We start from the raw sequence: 20,152 nt of genomic DNA on the forward strand, positions 1-20,152 counted from the left end.
CCCCCAAACTGAGTGAAATGACCCGGAACTATTTCAGTGGCCGCCATTTTAAGAGCTGTTCCAAATCTGTTAAGGATAAAGGAAAGGAGCCTCAAAGCTTCCTAACTTATCTCCTTTAGCATTGGACCATCCTTTTAGAAAGGAAAGAAGGAAATGCCGCCCAAACCTTGTAGTTTCACCTGGACAGATCCATGTAAATATACACATTGAAGTTCACACCATCATCATTTAAACTAAATTTGCAGTAGTTTTTTAGCGAATGCAACATTTTTGACCTAAACAGGATAATTTACCAGAAGCTGAATCGCGGCTCAGTGATTATTTTATTTTTTTAACACTACAAGTTCAACTCTGGAAATAAATCACGGAGTGGAAAATTGTCTTTTTCATGATTTTCAGCAGTTACACATTACAAGTTGAAGTGTACTTAGGAGCTGGTGGAAATGCAGCAGTGTGGGATGTGGATTCTGAAGGTGCATAAGAGTGGACAGGGAGGAGGAGTGGGGGGGGGGGAGCTGATGGTGGTGGAGAGTGGGGGGTGTTGAGTGATGAAGAGAGCGAGAGAGAAAGAGAGAGAGAGATGTGGGCGGTCAGCCAGCTCTCTATGACAGGGGCAGATGAACCGCGGGTTGTGCAGCTGGGTGCTTCACTGTCCCCGGAGTCTCGGGGCAGCAGAGACCGGGGCTGCCAGCCGCCGCCGGGAGAAACCACGCTCCTCAGACAAATGAAGTGTGAACACTGTCTGCCATATGCAAATAGGCCCCATTTGATATCCTCCTGCCTGTAGTGCACTTCTAAATGTCACCTCCTTTAGACGATGCCTGGGGATACAAAGCGTGTCACACAGCCACAGGTGTTTGCTGGGATTTCGTGCTCATTGGTTTCAACAAGGTTTTGTAAAAAAGTTGTTCAGCTGATGAATTATTAAACTTAGCTGTCTGCTAGTTCGTATAATTATTTCATCTTATTAATAGACATGACAGCTGCGCGGCTCCGTGCGATGTCGGTTTGATCCGTGTGACAACTTTGTTTCGGATTGACAAGTGTCGACTCGGCACACACTCACGTGGCACCTCCAGCGAAGGAAGGGAGCCCCCCGCACTGTTCTTCTTTATTCAAGAGCCTGGTCTTTTATTTTTAATGTGTGGATAGTGGGAGAAAGTGGAAAGGCCTCGTCCATCTTTTATAGAGTCTATGGTGAGAACATTGTTTCTGTGCGAACTAACTGGGATTCGAGCCACCGGGACGGAGCCCAGTCTGCCTGACAGTGTGCTGCTCTGTGCTTACACCAGGTCCGGTCTCACTGGACCTTTACAGCCAAGTTAGTAATTGTAGAGAACTGCATAAGTAACACTTAACAGTGAGTGTGTGTGTAATCAATCGCTGGAGTGAGCTGAACTATTTCTGCAGTCCAAATACATTTGTAACCAGTTCTCTTGGTTGGCAGCAGTTTACAGTAGAAGGTGCAAAATGCTTTTAATGTATAATGCACTCCATTAATCAACTCGTATAAGAAAACATAAAATATACAGTATGCAGATTTTCTGGGCAATCTATTTCCAGTAGGCAGTCGGGGAGTGCTGTTCATTATCGACAGTGGACCTGTTGCACAGCGGATGCTCCCCAGCACCATTCTGCTGCAGCTGGTAACGAGGGAGGCTGAGTTCTCTGCACAAGCGCGAGAGGGATGAGCGCGGCAGATTTCACTGTAGGGAAATCAAATATTTATGCCTCTTTCTTTCATATTCATTATTTGTGGAGAGCAGCTACTTAGAATAGTCATCCTGATCGCAGCGTTTTCTGCAGCCGTAATCGCTGTGCATGCTCTAAATATTGTATAGTGCTACCGCTCAAGCGGTTGTGGGCATTTACCCTTTTGTATATGCCACAATTATTGTGGATTATTTCTGTTTTCTGTGTAAAACAGTTCAGTCACATTTTGTCTGTTCATAATAGTTTTTATCCAAGTGTCCAATCCGTGCAGTAGTGTTTATTAAATCCTGTTAAACTAACAGTTTAACGGAGATAACAGGAAGGAAGAAAGACAACAACCATGATGTAAACAAGACCTGCATGGGGATCCATAAGTGCTCTTGTGAAAAATGTAATGGAGATAAGAGGGAATTTAGGAATTGGAAAACCGTACGCAGTAAATCTGAAAAGGAGACACTTCATGAAATAATTGAATTGTCGGTAGTTGACAAAAATAAAATCATAAAGCGGATAACTATTCAATCAATGATGTATTAATGTTGTTAATGTGAATCAGGCAAAGACCACTTGTCACAATACAATCGTACATAAATATCTAAATCATCGATGCATCTGTCGTCAGTCAAACTGGATTTTCCCGCAGACGAGCTCAGAGTGAAACTCTCAGACCATCTCTTCATATATCGATGTGTGAACTCAGTTGTATTAAGTGGTCCGAAGAATGCTTCAAAAAATCCATGACGCACGCACCAACGATTTCACTTTCATCCTTCTGCCATGTTGTTGATGCTGTGATCGTGCAGTTTATTATAATTGTGGTCTTGTCTTTGTCTTTGTTCCAGCAGGATGGGATCCCCGAGAGCTTGAGGATAAAAGGTGAGTTTCCATTTCTCTCTTTTACGATTCCTCCCTGACATGTAATGCACAGGCAGCGTGCAGGTTGGGTTCAGGGTTGTGGTCCGATGGAGGCCACAGCCTGACTGAAGCTCGTCTGCTGCAGAACGGACCGGACTGACCTGTTGTCTAAAAGATTCAAGAGTTTAACTTTTTTTATTGGAAAGCTCCAGAAAGCCCCGTTAACAAAGTAAAGCTCTGCATCAGGAAACTCATTTGGAGCAACGGCACCCTCGTGTTTCCCTGCAGCCAGTTTATAAGGTTTAACAAGGATATCTCACCTGATAATCACATCTTAACACAGGCAGCCAACCCGTCTCCTCTGGGCAGAACGTTTGCTGTGGTGGCAGCTGGTTAGTTTTTTTTCCACATTTTAAAAAGCTGGATGGAGGAAACAGGGCAAGTCTCTCACTTTGGAATCCACCAGCCACTGCTGCATGTAGATAAAGCTTTGTTTGTAGAGTAGTTGTGGGACAAGCAAACATCAGTATCATCTATCTAATCCAGAATCTCTGTCTGCCTGTGGAACACATAGCTTTGATTAAACAGGGGAATAGCTCTTTGTCCAGTCTTCACTTGCAGCGGCTCAATTACAAAACAGCCCATTCTAATCAGGCATGTTTAAAACAGCCACTTCCCTAGATTCTTATTTTTTTTATCAAGAACTATTCTCACTTATTGTATACTTGCCATTTTTAGCAATAGAAAACTACACAGCTTCACTCTGGGCAGTGATCCGTGGTGGGTGAAACATCTCGGTTAGGCGAGCAGGTATCTATGATTGATGGGTTTGAAAAAAAGAAGAAATCCTGTGCCCCACTGAACAACCGTATTGTTTCTTAATGTCGGGTTCATCGAGCTGCTTTCAGGCTGAGTGAGAATCACTCTGCTGAAATAACAGACATCATAATGTGAGAGTGAAGTGCTCTGATTGAGAGTGGAATTTACATTAGACATGAAACCGGTAATTTCATGATCATTATTTTTCAATTTGCCAGCTATCGTCTCCTCGTTTTCAGTTGACATATTACAATGTTTTAGTTTTTTTTTTGTACAACATCAACACATATTTAATTTGCTGTCACAGAATAATAAGAAAGAAAATCTGTGAATCTGGACAAGATAATTTTTGCACTTGCAAAAACCCCCTTAAACAATTTATTAAATGTAACTTTGACTAACCAGTTATTGTCTCAAATTGCTTTTGTTCTCAAGCTAATTGATTTCCCAGACTCAGTGGTGGCTTTTCTTAATGGGTGTCATGATATTTTTTAACAGATATGAGTTTTGACAATTGAAACTATATGGAAATGTGACTTTGGGCACTGGAACATTGCGATTGATATTTTCTATGAGATTGTATTATCTTTATACACTCTGCCTGGTAATTTAGTAATTGATAACATTGTAAATCAATATGAATATTTAGTAAAGATAACCTTTAGCTGTAGTTTGCACCATTATCCGCCACCAACTTCCTGCAGCAGCGTGGTGAAGGCTGGTGCGGCTGCATTAACGCGCCGTGGTCCTCTCACTGTTTGACAGATGCATCTCATCTGTCAACCTGTCACCTTTTCTTATACCTTCTCTGTCTCCTCTAAGCCGGAGTCAATGTCAGGCAAGAGGTGGCCCTGCTGCCCAACGTGTCTGCCACTAAGTGTTTGAAAGGGCCTCTAAATGGACGTCTACCCATTTTTCTTCAGCTGAGAAGGTCGAAGCAGTAATTGTAGAGGGTGCATTACCATAAAGGGCGGCCCCAGCTGTCTGCTGTGATTCACTTTAATGCGCCATGTTCTGTAAGCCGAGGGGGGAGATCTCACTTTGGCCAGTTTTCAGCAAACTCATTTACAGCTCCAGTAACAAGAAGGCAAGCGAACTGTGGAGGAAACCATAAATAATTCAAGCATCAGCCGATTCATAGGGGGCTTCTCATTATTACACAACTGAGGCCAATTTGGGATTAAAACTTCAATTTTACAAGCTACGTCACGAGCTACATTTTGAATGGACGGCTGGAGAAACAAGAGGAGGGGCTGGACAGGGAGACAGCGGGGCAGTTCACATTCATGAAAAGTTGCAAAAAGAAGTCCTGGAGGTGAACGAGTGGGGATAAAACTGCAGCGTGGATTTGTAATGGAGCCTCCAACACGTCCATAATCTAGAGGTATAAGTTCCTATCTGATATTTTAAACATTCCTTGCTCCCTCAAAATCTAACCCAGGTGATAGCCGGCACTTACACTCACTTGCCCCCCCGTCAGCGTTCAATTGTCTGAGACTGTTATGATGGACCGGCCCCCCCCGTCTCCACCTAATGTGTTAACCTGAGCGAGGTGAGCAATTTCAGAAATGGATGGAGGGGATATTATATTACTACATTAAGCATGGATGAGAAAACAACAAATAATTACAGATTGGGGGGGGGGGGGGGGGGTTGGAGGAATGCAGCGGGCCTATAAACTGGAACGGAATGTCAGCACGGAGGAGACAAAGACAGACAAATGCCAGCCGCTTTCCGGGATGCTCTGTAATTGGAGTCCCAGAACGAGCGGGTGTCACGCCGGCGGAGCTTGTTATGCCGGCTGCGGCGAGAGACCTCGGGCTCCCGGTGAAATGCAATTTAACGGAATAAATAGCCTGATTTAGCCGTGTGAAATATCTAATGGAACTTTTTGAGACAATCTTGCGATACTCATTAAGTGTAAAAAAGTGTCAGTGGCGGCGTGAGGGATGAGTCGGGCTCATCGGAGGCACCGTCGAGAGACAATACAAGTGCTGTTATGTCGGTGTTTACAAATCTGGTTTAGTACTGAAAAATTATATTTCACTTATACCACAAAACTATATATAGATTCCTTGGCCGTAACTGCAAACAATATCAAAGAAACAGACAGCTAACGAATATGGTTCTTCACCAAAAACCAATGTCAATTTAGGGCTGGAGTTCTAAATATTGTCCAATCAATTTGTTGACGGATGAATCTTCACAGATGTGGTTGAGATTATGAAAACAAGGCAGATTTAATATATCTGGTGAAGCTCATGATTGTCTCCTTTGCTCAGGCGTTGATCAGGTTTGTCGGGTCACATCTGTCCAGTGGACGGTGCCAAGGGCGGACTAACTTCATGAGTCCAGGAAATGATGTGTTTGTGTTCACATTGCTGTCGCAGGTTGGCCTGAATATTCATGAAGTGATCCGACCAGCCAATCGTGTGGCATCAGTGCGGTGAATAACATGCAGATGATGGGTTATGAGGGCTGGTTGTTCGTGCTAGATTGGTATTGGTTTGAGAAATACACAAAAATGCGGATCTCCTGCGGTTTTAATGCACAATCATTTCTTTAGAGTTCACTCAGAGTCGTGCATAAAATAACAAAATGTATTTATATCATACAGAGAGGACAGAGGAGGTCAGAGGAGAAGGAAACTCTACAGTAACTCCAATAACCATAACTATGTGTAATATAAATCAGAGACTGCAGTCGGCACAGGCTCTCCAACACTGGACAGCCTTGCCAACACAGCCAGGTCTGATGAATGTGGATTTCTAGTGAGGCAGCAGATGTGTGGGTCAGAGGTTGGTGTCAACAGCATGAAACCATGAAGCCAACAGGACTTGAGTCAACAGTTCAGGGTGGTGTTAGTGGTGTGATGGCCTATTGAGTCAAATCAGCGATGGTTGTGCGTCTGCATATTCTTTGTTAGCACATGTATCCCACAATGGGCATCTTCAAAAGGCTACTTCCAGCATAAACCATGCACCATATACCACAGAAAAGGCCAGTTCTATGCCTTTGTTTATTATTTTAAGTGGACCTGCAAAGCTGCATGAACCAGATTAAATTGAACATAGAACACAGCCAATGTTTTAAATCAATCTGGAGGACAAGGGGTTAACAAGTGTAGGTGTATTTTGTACATGCAAATACGGCCACTAAAGAAAGATTTCCCCACAGACACAAACCTTAATACAATTCAAACTCCAAGTCTATTTCCATATGGTTCGAACTTTCAGGTTAAACTCTGCAAAAGAACAGGCATCTTGTTTTGTTGATTGGCTCCCGTGTTTACGTTTCCCTGATCTATGTCATCTCCCCTTCTCTCATATGCTGACATAATATATTCATTTGTATGCATCGGAGCCGCCCTCGCCCAACCAGACCTAAGCCTATCGCAGCCGCACATTTGAATAATTCAGAGGCTGCAAACACCAAGCTCTAAATTGTATATTAATTCTAAAATTACACACCACCCCCTGGGCTCAGGTTACACTTTTAATAACTCGTCACGGCTGTACTCAGGAGCGCTGGGCACTGGGTAGCGCCGCTCTCCTCTCAGAAAGGATTACTGGAAGACTCCCTGCTGTTCCGTATATCCTTTCACTGTTTGGCCACATTTTAATTTGCAATCCTTCATACAGTGGGTCTTAATCAAGTTAGATGGTGTGCAGTCATAGTTTTTAAACACAGGGCTGTGGGACCGCACTGCACCATCTGCCTGTGAGCAACACTGACAGGCTCAGATGAGGAGTTTAAAAGAAAATAGACCTGTTGGATTTTCCTTTGAAATCCCACAGGACTGTCTGATGAGCTTTACAGGCCACTTATAGTCCTTGACCTAATAAGCCATAAGAGGACACTTGTGTCTGGCCTAAATACTGTATGGTAGAACTCTTCACCTCCTTGAGGGAGAGAACCAGCTCTACCTTTCACGGTCACGCTGCACTAAGAAGCTTGCATTTACGGATCTTTATTCTTGGTTCTCACTTTCTGCTCTTAACTGTTGTTTCGAAATATTTGAAGTTATCTGACCTGAGGTCTGTGTCCAAAACACGTGCACGGAAAGATTAACATGACTTGGTTTGTCCACGTCTTAGTCGTCAGTTCTCTTCTTAGGTAAATCATTCACTAAGCAGGTCTTGAAAATGCCTCTGGCACAAGCTAATATATCACGAGAATCTGAAACTGCTCTATTGTCCATAACAAGGACGCGTGTTGGTTCAGACTGCTTCTTACTGTCACCTGTGATAAAATAAAATATATTCAAGAGCATAGTTAGATTTGACCTTTGTCAAAAGTTGGATTGACAAATTGAATAAAACACTGTTATGTAATTAGTATTTTCTGATGAAATCAATCCGAATAACTATATATTCAGACGTGAAGTATTCTGAACTCAGCTGCTTTATAGATAAATGTAAACTCTAAAACTCTTAAAACAGAATTTGATGACATTGACATATGGTAGTTGCAAACTGCTTGATGTCATAATCACACTAGTATCAATGGGATATTATACCAGCAGCTCATGTTAACATCATAATGAAAACAATGTCTTATTCAGACGGAGGTGAATAGTTGAAAAATTGCTCTCCATGTATAAGTACTGAGTAATTCCATGTATTCAAACGCCTGTAATGACCCTGCTGTTATGTTGCCATTCCAGTTGTTAACCTCAAGCCACCAACACTGTGATTATACAACCGTCCTGATGATTTCAGCTTTTCTTTTATAATAGGTCAATAATTATTTATGACATTTACAATGACATAAACGTTGCTTTGGCCTTTTCCCTCCTGCTACAGTTAAACGTGTAAACCTTTCTCACTGTGAAATATTTCAACACGAAGAGGAACAGATGCTATCAATAATGTTTAATCACGGCTCAATTCAATATAGATTTTTTTTCCACTGCAGGACCCTGTTGTCTTGCATGTTGGTTCAATGATGAAACTTTCTGCTACAACTTAATGTTGTCATATAGGCTTCACCAGTGTGTTCTCAACATATCTCTACATATTAGATTCATTTTTCTCATTTTATAATAAATAATAACTAACCGTGATCACAAGGGATCTCAATTTGCAAAACCCTCAAAGATATCTCTGCGTATACTAAGTTAGTTTGATTTTTGAAAATGGTGATAAACTGCCGTCTCCACCTGCTCATTAACTACTCTGACCCGTCTCCCAGGTGAGTCAGCTCCTAATTACACGGCTAGAACATGAACCAGCAGGAGCCCAAATCACATGAGCAATAATTTGAACTGCCGAGATGCTTCCTGCCTGGGCGAGGACTCCTAATGAGCCATTATCTGTGAGAAATTATTCTTCAAATAATGAATCTTTCAACGCAGATTAAATGAGCTGCTCTCACCCCTGGATACGCACTTTTAAACGGCGAGTTAGCATTTTGAAAGCTTCGCTCCTTCTGGTTTCAAGTTTTTTTTTTAAGAGAAAACCCATTTTTAGCATCTCACTAATGCTCCTACTCCAGAAGTTTTTCAACTGCTCCTGTGAAAATTAATGGAAGACAGATTTTGGTGAACTTGTCACATCGGATTTCTTTGAAAACCGAACGAGCCTCAAGTTTCTAGAAAGGGCGGGGGGAGGGGGGAGGGGGCGGGGGTTATTTAAGCTCATAAACATTGACGGACGGCCGTAAGAGTAACATTTACGAGGCGTACAGCACTATACTGTTATGGCATGCAATTCATTTCCAGGTCTTTGAACTGCTTAATGAACTTGCAAAGAACGTTAAACTGCTTATTTGAAAATAATAACACACGCAAGGGCAGAAAAGTGTTTGATAGGTGTCACGGCGACCATCAGCTGTGCCAGAGGAAGCATAACGCGCTGCACACTTAGCAAGATCAACAATATTACCGTCAAAACTCATCCTCAGCGTATAAACGACTCCCAGGATGTTGATGCCCATCATTTTTTGGCAAACCTCATCCAAAATATGTCGTATGAAATGAGGTGAGACAAATCTAATTGAGATTCATCAATAATTCCCAGTGATCTTCATGAACCGGTGGTACTTACAGTGGATAGTGATAAAAGCTTGGCAGCGGCGGTGGAGTCTTCCTCCATCTGAAGGTTAAAGCAGTAATCACAGGCAGGAACATTATCTTGAAGGACGGTTCCCCGCTCTCGACCGAGATTAACTTTAATGTAGCTTTTATCTGAATGACAGGACCACTTCAGTGGACAAACACCGAGTAACTCCACGAGAGAGCAAGTCAACCCTTTCACATTAGTCCATTCCCTGGTTCATAACTTCATCGAACATATGAATATTCTTAAAGATTCTTATCCAGCTTTCCCCAGGATCTTGACATAAATAGTTTCACAGCAGTGACAACAGCTTCAATACCCAAGGCAGCAATAGAGCAGAATTTAGGAAGCATGAATGCACCAAATTAATTTAGGAAGCATGAATAGAGCAAATGAATGAAGAGCTCTCTGTAACCTACTCAGATTATTGATTTGTCTTTTAAAGGTCTTTGTTATTGGACTGTTAGTATCACTGGTGGAATACACAGAGATATAAAATGTCAGTTTGACAGACAGAACACTTTGGTTGCCGGGTACAGTCTCGCTCTCAGCAGGGGGTTCAGCTTATCACGGCGGTTTGGGGGTAAAACTGCAAGTTGTGTTTTCTTCTTTTCCTTCAAGAGCTGAAGTCTCAGACGGTTCCTTTGTGGGTTTCATCATAGACCGAATATCTTGCTATTGTTTTTATTATTCGAGCAAAAGTAATGTGAGCTTAGATCTTTCCACATGTGGTTGGAAAAAAATCTTCCTGTTTTGTGGCACTACATGTTTTTCTTTTGCACCTTTAAAAAAGGCTCCTGTGGAGTTTAAACAGCATAACCCTCAGAAGGCCCTCTGACAAGAGCCTTGATCCCACAACCTTTCAACTTGGCAACAATTTCAGTGCCTTTAACAAAAAGATATATCCAATAAATCATTTACTCCTGCTGCCATTTCAATGACAGCTAAAATGACAAGAATTGAGCGTCTTTTTAAAAGTGACACACAGAGAGCGCTTACATGTACATCCGTCAAGACTGATCGGTCACTTTAACAGTCCATTGCAATTACATGTACTGAGTCCAGATACTTAGAATCTGTTCATATTAAATACAAGCTAGATACACATGCTCTGATGTAATAGAAAGCAAAATTTGTGGCCATACTAAATAAAGATCACACCTAAAAATGCTTACACAAAAATGTCAAATAACGGCTTATCCCACAATGTTAAAGAAAATTTAAAACTTCCTCACTCTGCCCCCTTAATCGAATCTGTTCCATTAGTTAATTGGTTCTCCCATAAGTTCTTCTTCCACCAAGTTTAAAGTTTAGTAGTTATTTTCATCATACTGCTAACAAACAATCACATTTTAAAACATAACTGTCTTTGAAATAGATAAAAATTTACTTTTTGCTATTTGATTGCTCGGCCCAAAAAGCTTGAATAAACATGAATTGATCTTATATTCTAAATAAATGTTTTGACAGTAACACATTTGCAAAAAGAAAAGGAACGACCAGGTGTGTATAAAACCCAATACGATCGTAAAATAATGAACCTCTGCCCTTTTCTCTGTTCATTCTCCTCTGTGATAATCTTATTTGTTGACCCTTTAAACCATTGAATCCCTCATAATCACAATAACTGTTTCTTTGAGGAGATTTTAATGTTTTGCAATTATCATCGAATGCTAATTACTTTAAATGGCTCTGTGACATTTCAAACCAATTGAACTAAATATATTCATTGTTTATACAAACAAGGTATTTGCTTGAATTACCTTTGGAGAGTATTCCACAGTAACTCAGCCTCTCGACAACACAGCTGTGCATTTGTTCAAGAGATAAATGGAATCCTATCTGCTACCCTGCAGCAGCTCGATATGAGTTTCACCCCAAAGCAAAACCTGGAGCTATGTACTCCCAGCATTGTGTTACCTTATTATCAATGGGATTTTAAGCTTAAACGAATAGTACAGATAGCAAATACATGCAAGCTCATGTAAAAATCAAAGAAAGCAAACCCCAAATATCCAACATAGAACAAGACACTGCTTAATATCTGCCGTTTGCCTCCCCAGCCAGACAGCCCACTGTAATGTGGTGTAGTAATGGGAGAAGCGCGGGGCGCTTACAATTAGTCAGCAGTCTCTGATAAATGGGCTCGTTGGTGGAAATGCTCTCAGTGCTGCATCCCGATGTGGACTGGGTGAGAGAGGAGCCAGGCTCACGTCCAGTCATTAGGCGTGGGAATGAAATGGGACGGAAAGTTGCCAAGTGGCTGCCAGGTGCTCTCCTATCCACTCTGCAGCACATGCACTCAGCCAAGGACTAGCACACACACATGCACACAGACACACACACACACACATGCACACAGACACACACACACACACATGCAAACACTGGGGTGTCTTGTTGCTGAAATGGAATAAACTCTTGTGTTGTTTTCTTTTATAAGGATTAAAGTGTGTCACATTGATGCATTGTCCATCCCGTGCATTTCATAGTAAGTCACCTAACCTCTTTAAATGCCTTGTAAAATGTGAATGAATATAAATATTGAATCTTCTGCTCTGACGTTTATGCACAGGTGTGGAGTTCAGGGTCTTTATGGCTGTGTATTGCAAAATCTAAAAGGAGAGAGTAACAAGAATAGTAACTCAATAAAATGCAGGTGCACATTAGAGTGATGGATATGCAGTGTCGATTTTATCCCATTAACAGGCGTCCCAGCCGCCTTCTGTCTCCTAGAGCGAGGGGGGGGGGGCTCTGGGCTCCAAGACTTATTTTTACATGTCGGGTTACAGCAGAGTTTGATACGAGGGAGGAGTAATGGTCTTCTCAAACCATACGTTTCATTACCAAAGGTGAGAAGTGCTTGAGCAAGTTGTTTTTGAAAAATATGTTTTTGTTCGACATACACACGAACATTCAGTTTATTATCATGCACAGCAAAAGAAAATCATCAAATCCTCACATTTAAAAGGATGGAAACAGCCAATATTTAATTTTTTACAAATTATAATTGAATCATCAAATTTGATTTAGGTTCATTTACTGTAACACCTTTACTTTTCCACGAATTGACTAAACCAGCGTCGCCTGAGCCTGAACACCTGCAAGTGACGTTGAACACTGGCTAAAAAATATGAACTCAACAGCATGACGCCCGGAGATTCTCTAAATAATTCATATCATGCAAAAATAACGAAGGAAAAGGTTGAATGTGAGCAACTGTCTTCTGAAATGATCCATGTGTCATTGTTTTATGATTCAAATGACATTTAGGCAGCAACAGAAACAGTTGGTGGTGTAGTAGCTGCCATGGGTGGGGGGGGGGGTAATGACTTATAGAATCAAACATGTTATGTTGGCAGGAGGATGCTTTTTATGGTGTTTTAGATTTTGTGATTGTGTACGTCCGATGGCTCCAGGGTCTATTGATCTTGTTCCACTTGGTTGTCTTGATAATCTCGTGAGGTGATGACATGTTTTTGTATAAACTCAAACTGGATGTTACTGGTTTGTCTCAGTGGGTTTACAGTGGAGGAATGTAGGTAAACGAACTGCTCAACCGGATGATCTCTGTAAATCATTATTTTTTTTTTCCACCCTGTTTGAAACACACATGCAATTAGTGCAAATACAAAAATAACATTTTAGAACATCAGAAATTGCAGTTGAAAGGTTTAATTGGTGTAATTTATGTCCCAGAACAAAGTGTTTACAGAGATAACAGAACCTATTTTCTGCATAAATGTAAAAACCTTGTGGGGGAAAACAAAGATTTGATGTTTCATTCTTAAATAAATGCTTTATCTCCTACATTAAAGAGTCTCCCTGTGGATGAATGTCAAAGAAGCCTAATTAATCCACTCTGATTCAAAGCCGTACAACAATAAGATACAACAAAAATAACACGGTGAGGTGCGCTTTTTCTAGAAACTCTATGGAACAGCCTTGATATGACTATTAATATCTTGGACTATGGACGAGCTGCAGAATGCCCCCTGTGCGGTTTATATATATATTGTTTAAATACAAATTAAACTGTATATATATATATATATATATATATACAGTTTAATTTGTATATATATCTGTATATATATATACAGTTTAATTTGTATTTACATCTGTTGTAGTCTGCAGAGTGGTTTGTGATGAAAGTGTCAGTCGGCATATTATGAATAAATTGACCATGACTTGATTTGGGTGCCGTGTTAGATTCCACAAACACCCAGCCCAGTGTGTTAGTGTCAGTTGTGTTTGTCGAGCACCACAAGATGAATGTGTTGTGGTAAACAACCCCTCCATTGCATGTATGCCTCCTATACCTGCACTAACAAATCTCCTGTATTGTAAGTGTAACAAATTGTCTCTTCCTGTATTTCTTATTCTAAAACCTTCAGATTTTTCTTTGGCTGCATCTTGCCAGAGCGAAGTGCAGTTCAGTCACCTCGTGTCAGGTTTAAATGCCTGATTTGATAAAACCAACACTTTCTCTTCATCAAATGTTTTTTCTTTATAATATAGTTAGAAAGCGGAGAACCAGAGCAAAGCAAGGAGGGTTTCACATCAGCAGGTTGCAGAGCTCAGCTTTCATTAAAAAGGAGAAGGCCGTCCTCTTTATTAATGACACCAAGGACTTATCCTCTGTTCACACGGGGTTGGACTTGATTGAATTCATTAAACAAAACAAAACCAGCAAAAGAAAAGAACAAGGCCACATTAATTACAAAGACAGAATTCGGCCGTGCAACAGCAGGAAACTGGCTCTGTATTCTCTACTTCCATTGGTCTACTGCACAAATTGTGATCGATTTTTTGTGAAATTACAAAATTTGAAAAATGGCCTCACAACAGATGTTACTTGTGCTTTGCATCTCAGAGCACAGACGATAACACACCCATCGAGGTGGAAGGGAAGTCATCAATGTTTCATACATAGTGGGTTCGCCCTGCGCCTCAAATAGCTTCTCATAAAATGTTCACGAGCTGTTTATGCCACCAGGAGTGCAAGTGTTGACACAGTGCTGCAAATTAGCACATGATGGGGGGGGGAGGAGAGAGGGAGTGCATTTCAGCAGGTGATGGACACACGCTGCACCTGGGAGGCAGACAGGTAGAGCAGATTGAATTGACATGCGTAAAGCCGAAGATAACAACGCCGCTAGTTGCTGCATCTTCTGAAATTTGCCAAGGATCTTTGCCGAGGGTACTTCAGGAGAATTCGCTGCATATATCTCAGAATTTCAGAATGCGGGAGCTTCTCTGATTTGACAGCTGAGTGTGCAGAAATGATTATGCACATTTGCACTTGTACACAGGGAACAGGTTAAATCTGGGCAAACCTTCCATTGGACACAGGGGGTGTTTGTGTTGGGAGCTGTGGATTTTGAGTAAAAACCTTGAGAAGAGAAGTTAAACAGAAGTTGTGAAATAGCTTGAAGCTTTATTTCCCTTATAGAGTGTATCCTCTGGTGCAGCAGCTTTTTGGGCATGAATTTGAAATTGATGGCCCAAGGATAGCTACACAGAGCCAAACAAAACTAAATTATAATTTTTCATTACTGAATACATCAAGGTTCTATTTCTACCAGCTGGATATTGTGTAGTAGAGACATTGCTTTGATTTATATTTATAACCTCACATGTCATGTTTCAGGGTTGCCTGCATATTCAAAACACCGTCCAATCGTTGTTACATGAAATGAAATGGAAAAAAAAGCGTAAAAAACAATTGTTATTCCCTTATTGCAAATCTGAAATGAAATCTGGAAAACTGTGCAAACCAATAACTCAAGCTGGGTGGAAATGAACTGGCCGTTAAATTTCTCTCTCCATAAATATGTCACAAATAATTCACTGTCAATAAATCGGGGACATTCAGGGGCTCAGTGTTTCCGACGCATCCTAACGGTCACGGTGTAATTTAGCGAATGTTAGAGAAAACCCTGGCTAAAGGCAGATTTCATGATTTCAGACCTTTAGCCATGAGTGCATTCAACTTTAAACGTATTTCTTCTTCTCTCCTCACAGCCCTGTGCACCTCTGTACTTTCAAAAAATCATATCCAGCGTCGTGTCAGCTTGGAGAGGGATCGTGACATTGTTTATGTGCCATGCAGAAGTTTTTGTATTGTTTCAGTATTTGTTTATTGTGACTTGCACCCCCCTCGTTCCCCTTCACGGGGCCTTGTGGGCCAGCTTAACTCGCTGCATGGAGGCAGCTCAGTGCCTCCGACTGTTGTTTACCACTCTTGGTTCGCCCCCCCCCCCAGGACTCTGTGAAGCTGTAATGGAAAACATCAGATGGGCACCGAAAGAACATTCTCTGTTGCCAGAGAAAGGAAATAGAGAACTTGTTGAGGATCAGAGTAAACATCCTTCAGAATATTGGGGCATATTGGTTAAGTGGTTGTGAGTATTTAGATTCAGCTCGAGCGGCAGAGAAGTCGAGGCAGCTTGGAATGGTTCTACAAAGAGAACAGGTTGTTACACATTTGGTGAAGGGCAGTTTCCATTATGGCCGTTTTGTGTTTCTCATCGAGCTGCGATATTTGTGAGGCTTTGATCCATCTGCAGTGACAATCTGATAATGTCGGCCTTCAGTTATCCCTTCACATGGTGTGCTCCTCATTATGCATGCATAAAGGGGTGATGCCCTTCAAATGATGCACACTGGACTCACATATGTCTGAACCTTTGTGTTGCCTACATGCTCAGACTGAAGATTTTAAATCTATTCACACTGGGAGTTCTTGCAGATTTTTATAATATAAAATAAGAATTTTCTACATTCACACTGACTCTGCTGCCCCCCCCCCCCCCCCCCCATCCACCCTTGCACATAATTTATAACTCTATATTACTGGCACTATTAGCAATCTCTGCACCTTAAAACCGCACGTAACTCTTTAACTGTAAATATTGTTGTTTTTTTATATTGTTATATTGTTCGCTATTGTTGTTTTTAATTTGTTGTTTGTAAAGTGCACCAACCACACCAAGGCAATTTCCTGTATGTGCAAATATAGATGGCAATAAAAAAAAAATCTGATTCTGATTCTGATTCTGAACTATCCCCTCAGCAAACACTGCAGGGATATTGTCCATCTGTAATAAATTAGCTCCAGGATCAGAACTCAAAAAAACATTTGAAACCTTCTCATGAAACCTCAGAATTCTGAGTGAAGCTTTTGGCTTCAGGTTTATTGTCATAGCAGTGAACTTGTAGGTGTGTTGGGTGCAGAGAGTTATGCAATTTCCTCTCGACAAATAAATAACCAAAGCTAATTTCTACTCTTCAAGTATAGCATAGATCTGTCAGTCATATCAAAACATCACACATGAACCTGTAATTTGCAATCATTGCAATAAGCACCACCGCCATCAGGTTATTGAACGACCCTCTCTACCTGAATCTCAGCAAATGAAGTGATTTCCAACTGAGACATATTCAGTGTCCTCATTGCAACAAGCGGACGATGACGCTCCACCTCTGCTGCTTTGCTGTTAAGATTTTAAAATATGATAGTGTTCCTTCAGCCGGATTCTGCTGCATCGTCCTTTTGGTTTCCTTGTTTTACTGTTTTTCTTTTGTGCAAAGGAGAACTACTATAACAGAGTTTCCAAAATATCAAATGGTTATATACCATAGTTTTGTCATATCTGTTGATCAACTCAGATGCACGGTATAAACAAACCCACCATCTGCCTCAACAACAAGCATCTGCTGCTTCTGCTGCCGCTGCTGCAGTGTCCTTGAGCAAGACACTGAATCATCCACCCTCACCATGATCTATTGTCCTTGAAGGTGTGTTAAATGCATCCTTACAATCCCAAACTCTCAGAAACAGCCCTCGGGTTCACACAGCACATCATGTTTTTCTCTCCACGCTCTGAAAACGTAATAGGTCATCGATGAATGAAAGGCCGTGCACAATTCCTCATTTGTCCCCGATGTCAGCTGATGACCAGACGGTTGGACGTGCACGCTGATGACAAATGACTGCGCCCTTCGCTGACCCTGCTGGTGGCAGAGGAGTCCTGGCTGGGCGACACAAATTCACTGAATAATCATTATGCCAGGGAACCGCAGGGAATTAATAAACTAGCAAATTGACTGGCTCCAATCGGGTCACAGTGTCCCACACTTGTATCTCGTCTAAATCCTCCGTGATGGCAGGGGGATAATGCGCCGGGCCTGCGCGGGGGGGGGATGTTCTGGATGTGAACGAGGCTAACCGCTTTAAGTCGGCTTGTTTACCACGACGTCCAGCTGCTAGAAATCCATGAAGACATTTTAATTGAAAGCCACGTGGCTGTCAAATGAGAAATGAGTGCGGATTCAATAATACAGATATTCTTAATGGTGTCGAGGAGGATTTGAAATGGATCTTCTACACATTTGAAAGAAAAAAACAAAAACCTGCAATTATGTGGCTTTTAAATGATGCTATGATTAGACACAGCTCTGGAGAAACTTTTGTGTGTGTGTGTGTTTTCAAACGGAGACGACAGCGGCGGCTGCTGACTCTTTAGTGTGTTATCTATTCGACCACAGGAGCGATTCCCTTGCTGGAACACATTGGCCATAACCATCTGTTTAGGCTGAGCACAATGGCCGTTCATCTTGCTTTTCGACTGAGTTTATATATCAGGAGACCGTGGAGCTCGAAGCCAAATGCATCATAGATCGTAATTAATGCCACGAAGCGCTGCTCCCTCCCTAGTCAATATTTATTGGTCAGTGGTGAACCAGTGTGTGCAGCGGGAGAGTAAAGTTTGTGGATGCAGATCTGTGTGCACCTCAGTGGAATAATGTTTCTATATCTCCATGAGATTTGCATATCAGTTGGACACTTATCTTAAGTAAATGCAGTGCGAATGGTTTGCATTGGCTTGTTTGCTCGGGAGGAAACTGCGCCGGCAACATTTGGAGGAGTTTGAATTTAAAAACCTATTCACCTGAGCCTTAGGTTCACATTCCATCTCATGCTTCATGTCAGAATTGATCGATAAATTACAAAGAATGATCATTAACAAACACACGCACTTTCAGTTGCATAACCTTAAATCCATGTTTATCTTGCTTTAGGTAAAGTCGATACTGAGAGGGAACAAATGAAAAACACTAGCTAAATCTTTATTTATGGCTCAAAACTTTTGAGCTGAATAAAGTTTTGCAAAACATTAGAACAACTCAGAGTTGGACACGTCTTTGCTTTTTGTTCATTCAATTGAACCCAACAAGGATTTAGACTAAAGTCCTGCTCTGTCTACGCTCGTCTCCTCTGCCTAATTATTTTAAAGCAACAACACATATGCTCTCAACTTGATATGCAGAGGACATGATAATTAATTTATACTGTGTTCATTAAAAAATAATCTGTGATACTGTGCGATGAGTCTGTGCAGTGCGAGTCTGTGTAGTGTCACAGCTTTTATTCATCATCGCTGTGCTGGTGTGTGTAACGCTCAGTGTGTCAGGATGTGAGTTTGAACATTTCTGCTTTCACTGCGGGTCGTTAAACTGTCCGTTTGTCCTGGGACACAAAAACTAAATGCTGCAATGTATATCTGTTATTGCTCTCTCATTACACGGGCAGTTTTCTAAAGGACTGCACACTAACAGTTTGCAAATACTATGACCTTTGCACAAAAGGGATTAAGCAGTGGACAAACCTATAATCATTCTCCGTGTGTATTCATAGCAAGCTGTCCCTTCAGCTCGTGAAAGCTCTTAGAGACCTCCACTCTGATGGTTGAGTTTTTGTGTCTTTTTTCCTGGCTCATCCCCCCCCCGATCCCGGAGGACTGTTCCAAAGGGCGATGTGAGAGTGAGACGGCAGCCATTAGAAAGCCAATATATTTGATGTAGTTCAGTGTGCAGGCTGATCTGTGGCCTGTGTTCAAACAGGTTGAAAAGGCAGAATCTTCAACTGTGACAAATTCACTCTAATGAACTCTCAAAGGAAAGTCCCGTCCTCGTAAAGTGCGATTTCGACTTCACGGTCAAACAGCACATCTTATTTCCCTTATGAAGTTGTTATACTATTTCCGATACTATTTCCGATTCACTGCTGCTGGAAAACCCTACAAGCTCCAGTGTTTGGATCCGTGATTAGCTTCTTTTTCCTGCCACTCCACTAATCCCCATTGGGAAATTCTCCCTCGCTTGCCTCCTCCACACTGTGGTCAGAGTTCACTCAAGAACACTTTTCCCACATTTCACTTTTTCGCCTTTCTTTTCATTTCGTACCCTCAACTCCTGACCCCTTGGATCTAATGAATACTTGATGACATTTAACCTTGTGTCATTGTAGAGGTCACATTGTGTGATGACATGTTGGACACTGTAAAACCCAAAACAGAACTGCTCCCTCCTTCTTAACCTGGAGATGATTGACAATCTCCACGTCCTTCTACTATACAGAAATGAAAGCAAAATATTTGGGTAGGAACACGGCCATCTTTCAGCCATGCAGGGATCTTGGTGTGCAGCTGTGGTATTAATAATTTCAACCAGGAGGACATATAATAACATATATTTTTATGATTTACTTAACAAAACAAGATTATAATCAAATCAGTCATCACTACGTTAGTTCAACCAAATAACGTGCAATAGCATTTTTCGACCAAGGCAAAGTAACCTGTAATCTGTAGAAATGTCCTTATGGCACCTTGAAACTACAAGACACAACATTTTGAAAA

At 41.4% G+C, this 20,152-nt stretch overlaps 1 protein-coding gene across 2 annotated transcripts in view; it reads left to right on the forward strand.

The window, feature by feature from the left end:
- fstl5 (follistatin-like 5) overlaps window positions 1-20,152 on the forward strand; it is a 148,790-nt gene that overhangs the window by 27,897 nt on the left and 100,741 nt on the right. Inside the window, exon 3 of one of the 2 annotated variants that reach the window (XM_062393101.1) lies at window positions 2,556-2,589. In XM_062393101.1, the coding sequence (XP_062249085.1) occupies window positions 2,556-2,589 (34 nt within the window). The remainder of the gene's footprint in view (window positions 1-2,555; window positions 2,590-20,152) is intronic. The other variant, XM_062393102.1, reaches the window with a different exon arrangement.

Source organism: Platichthys flesus, chromosome 8 (genome assembly GCF_949316205.1).
Source record: "Platichthys flesus chromosome 8, fPlaFle2.1, whole genome shotgun sequence".
In the NCBI taxonomy this organism is placed as follows: Eukaryota; Metazoa; Chordata; class Actinopteri; order Pleuronectiformes; family Pleuronectidae; genus Platichthys; species Platichthys flesus.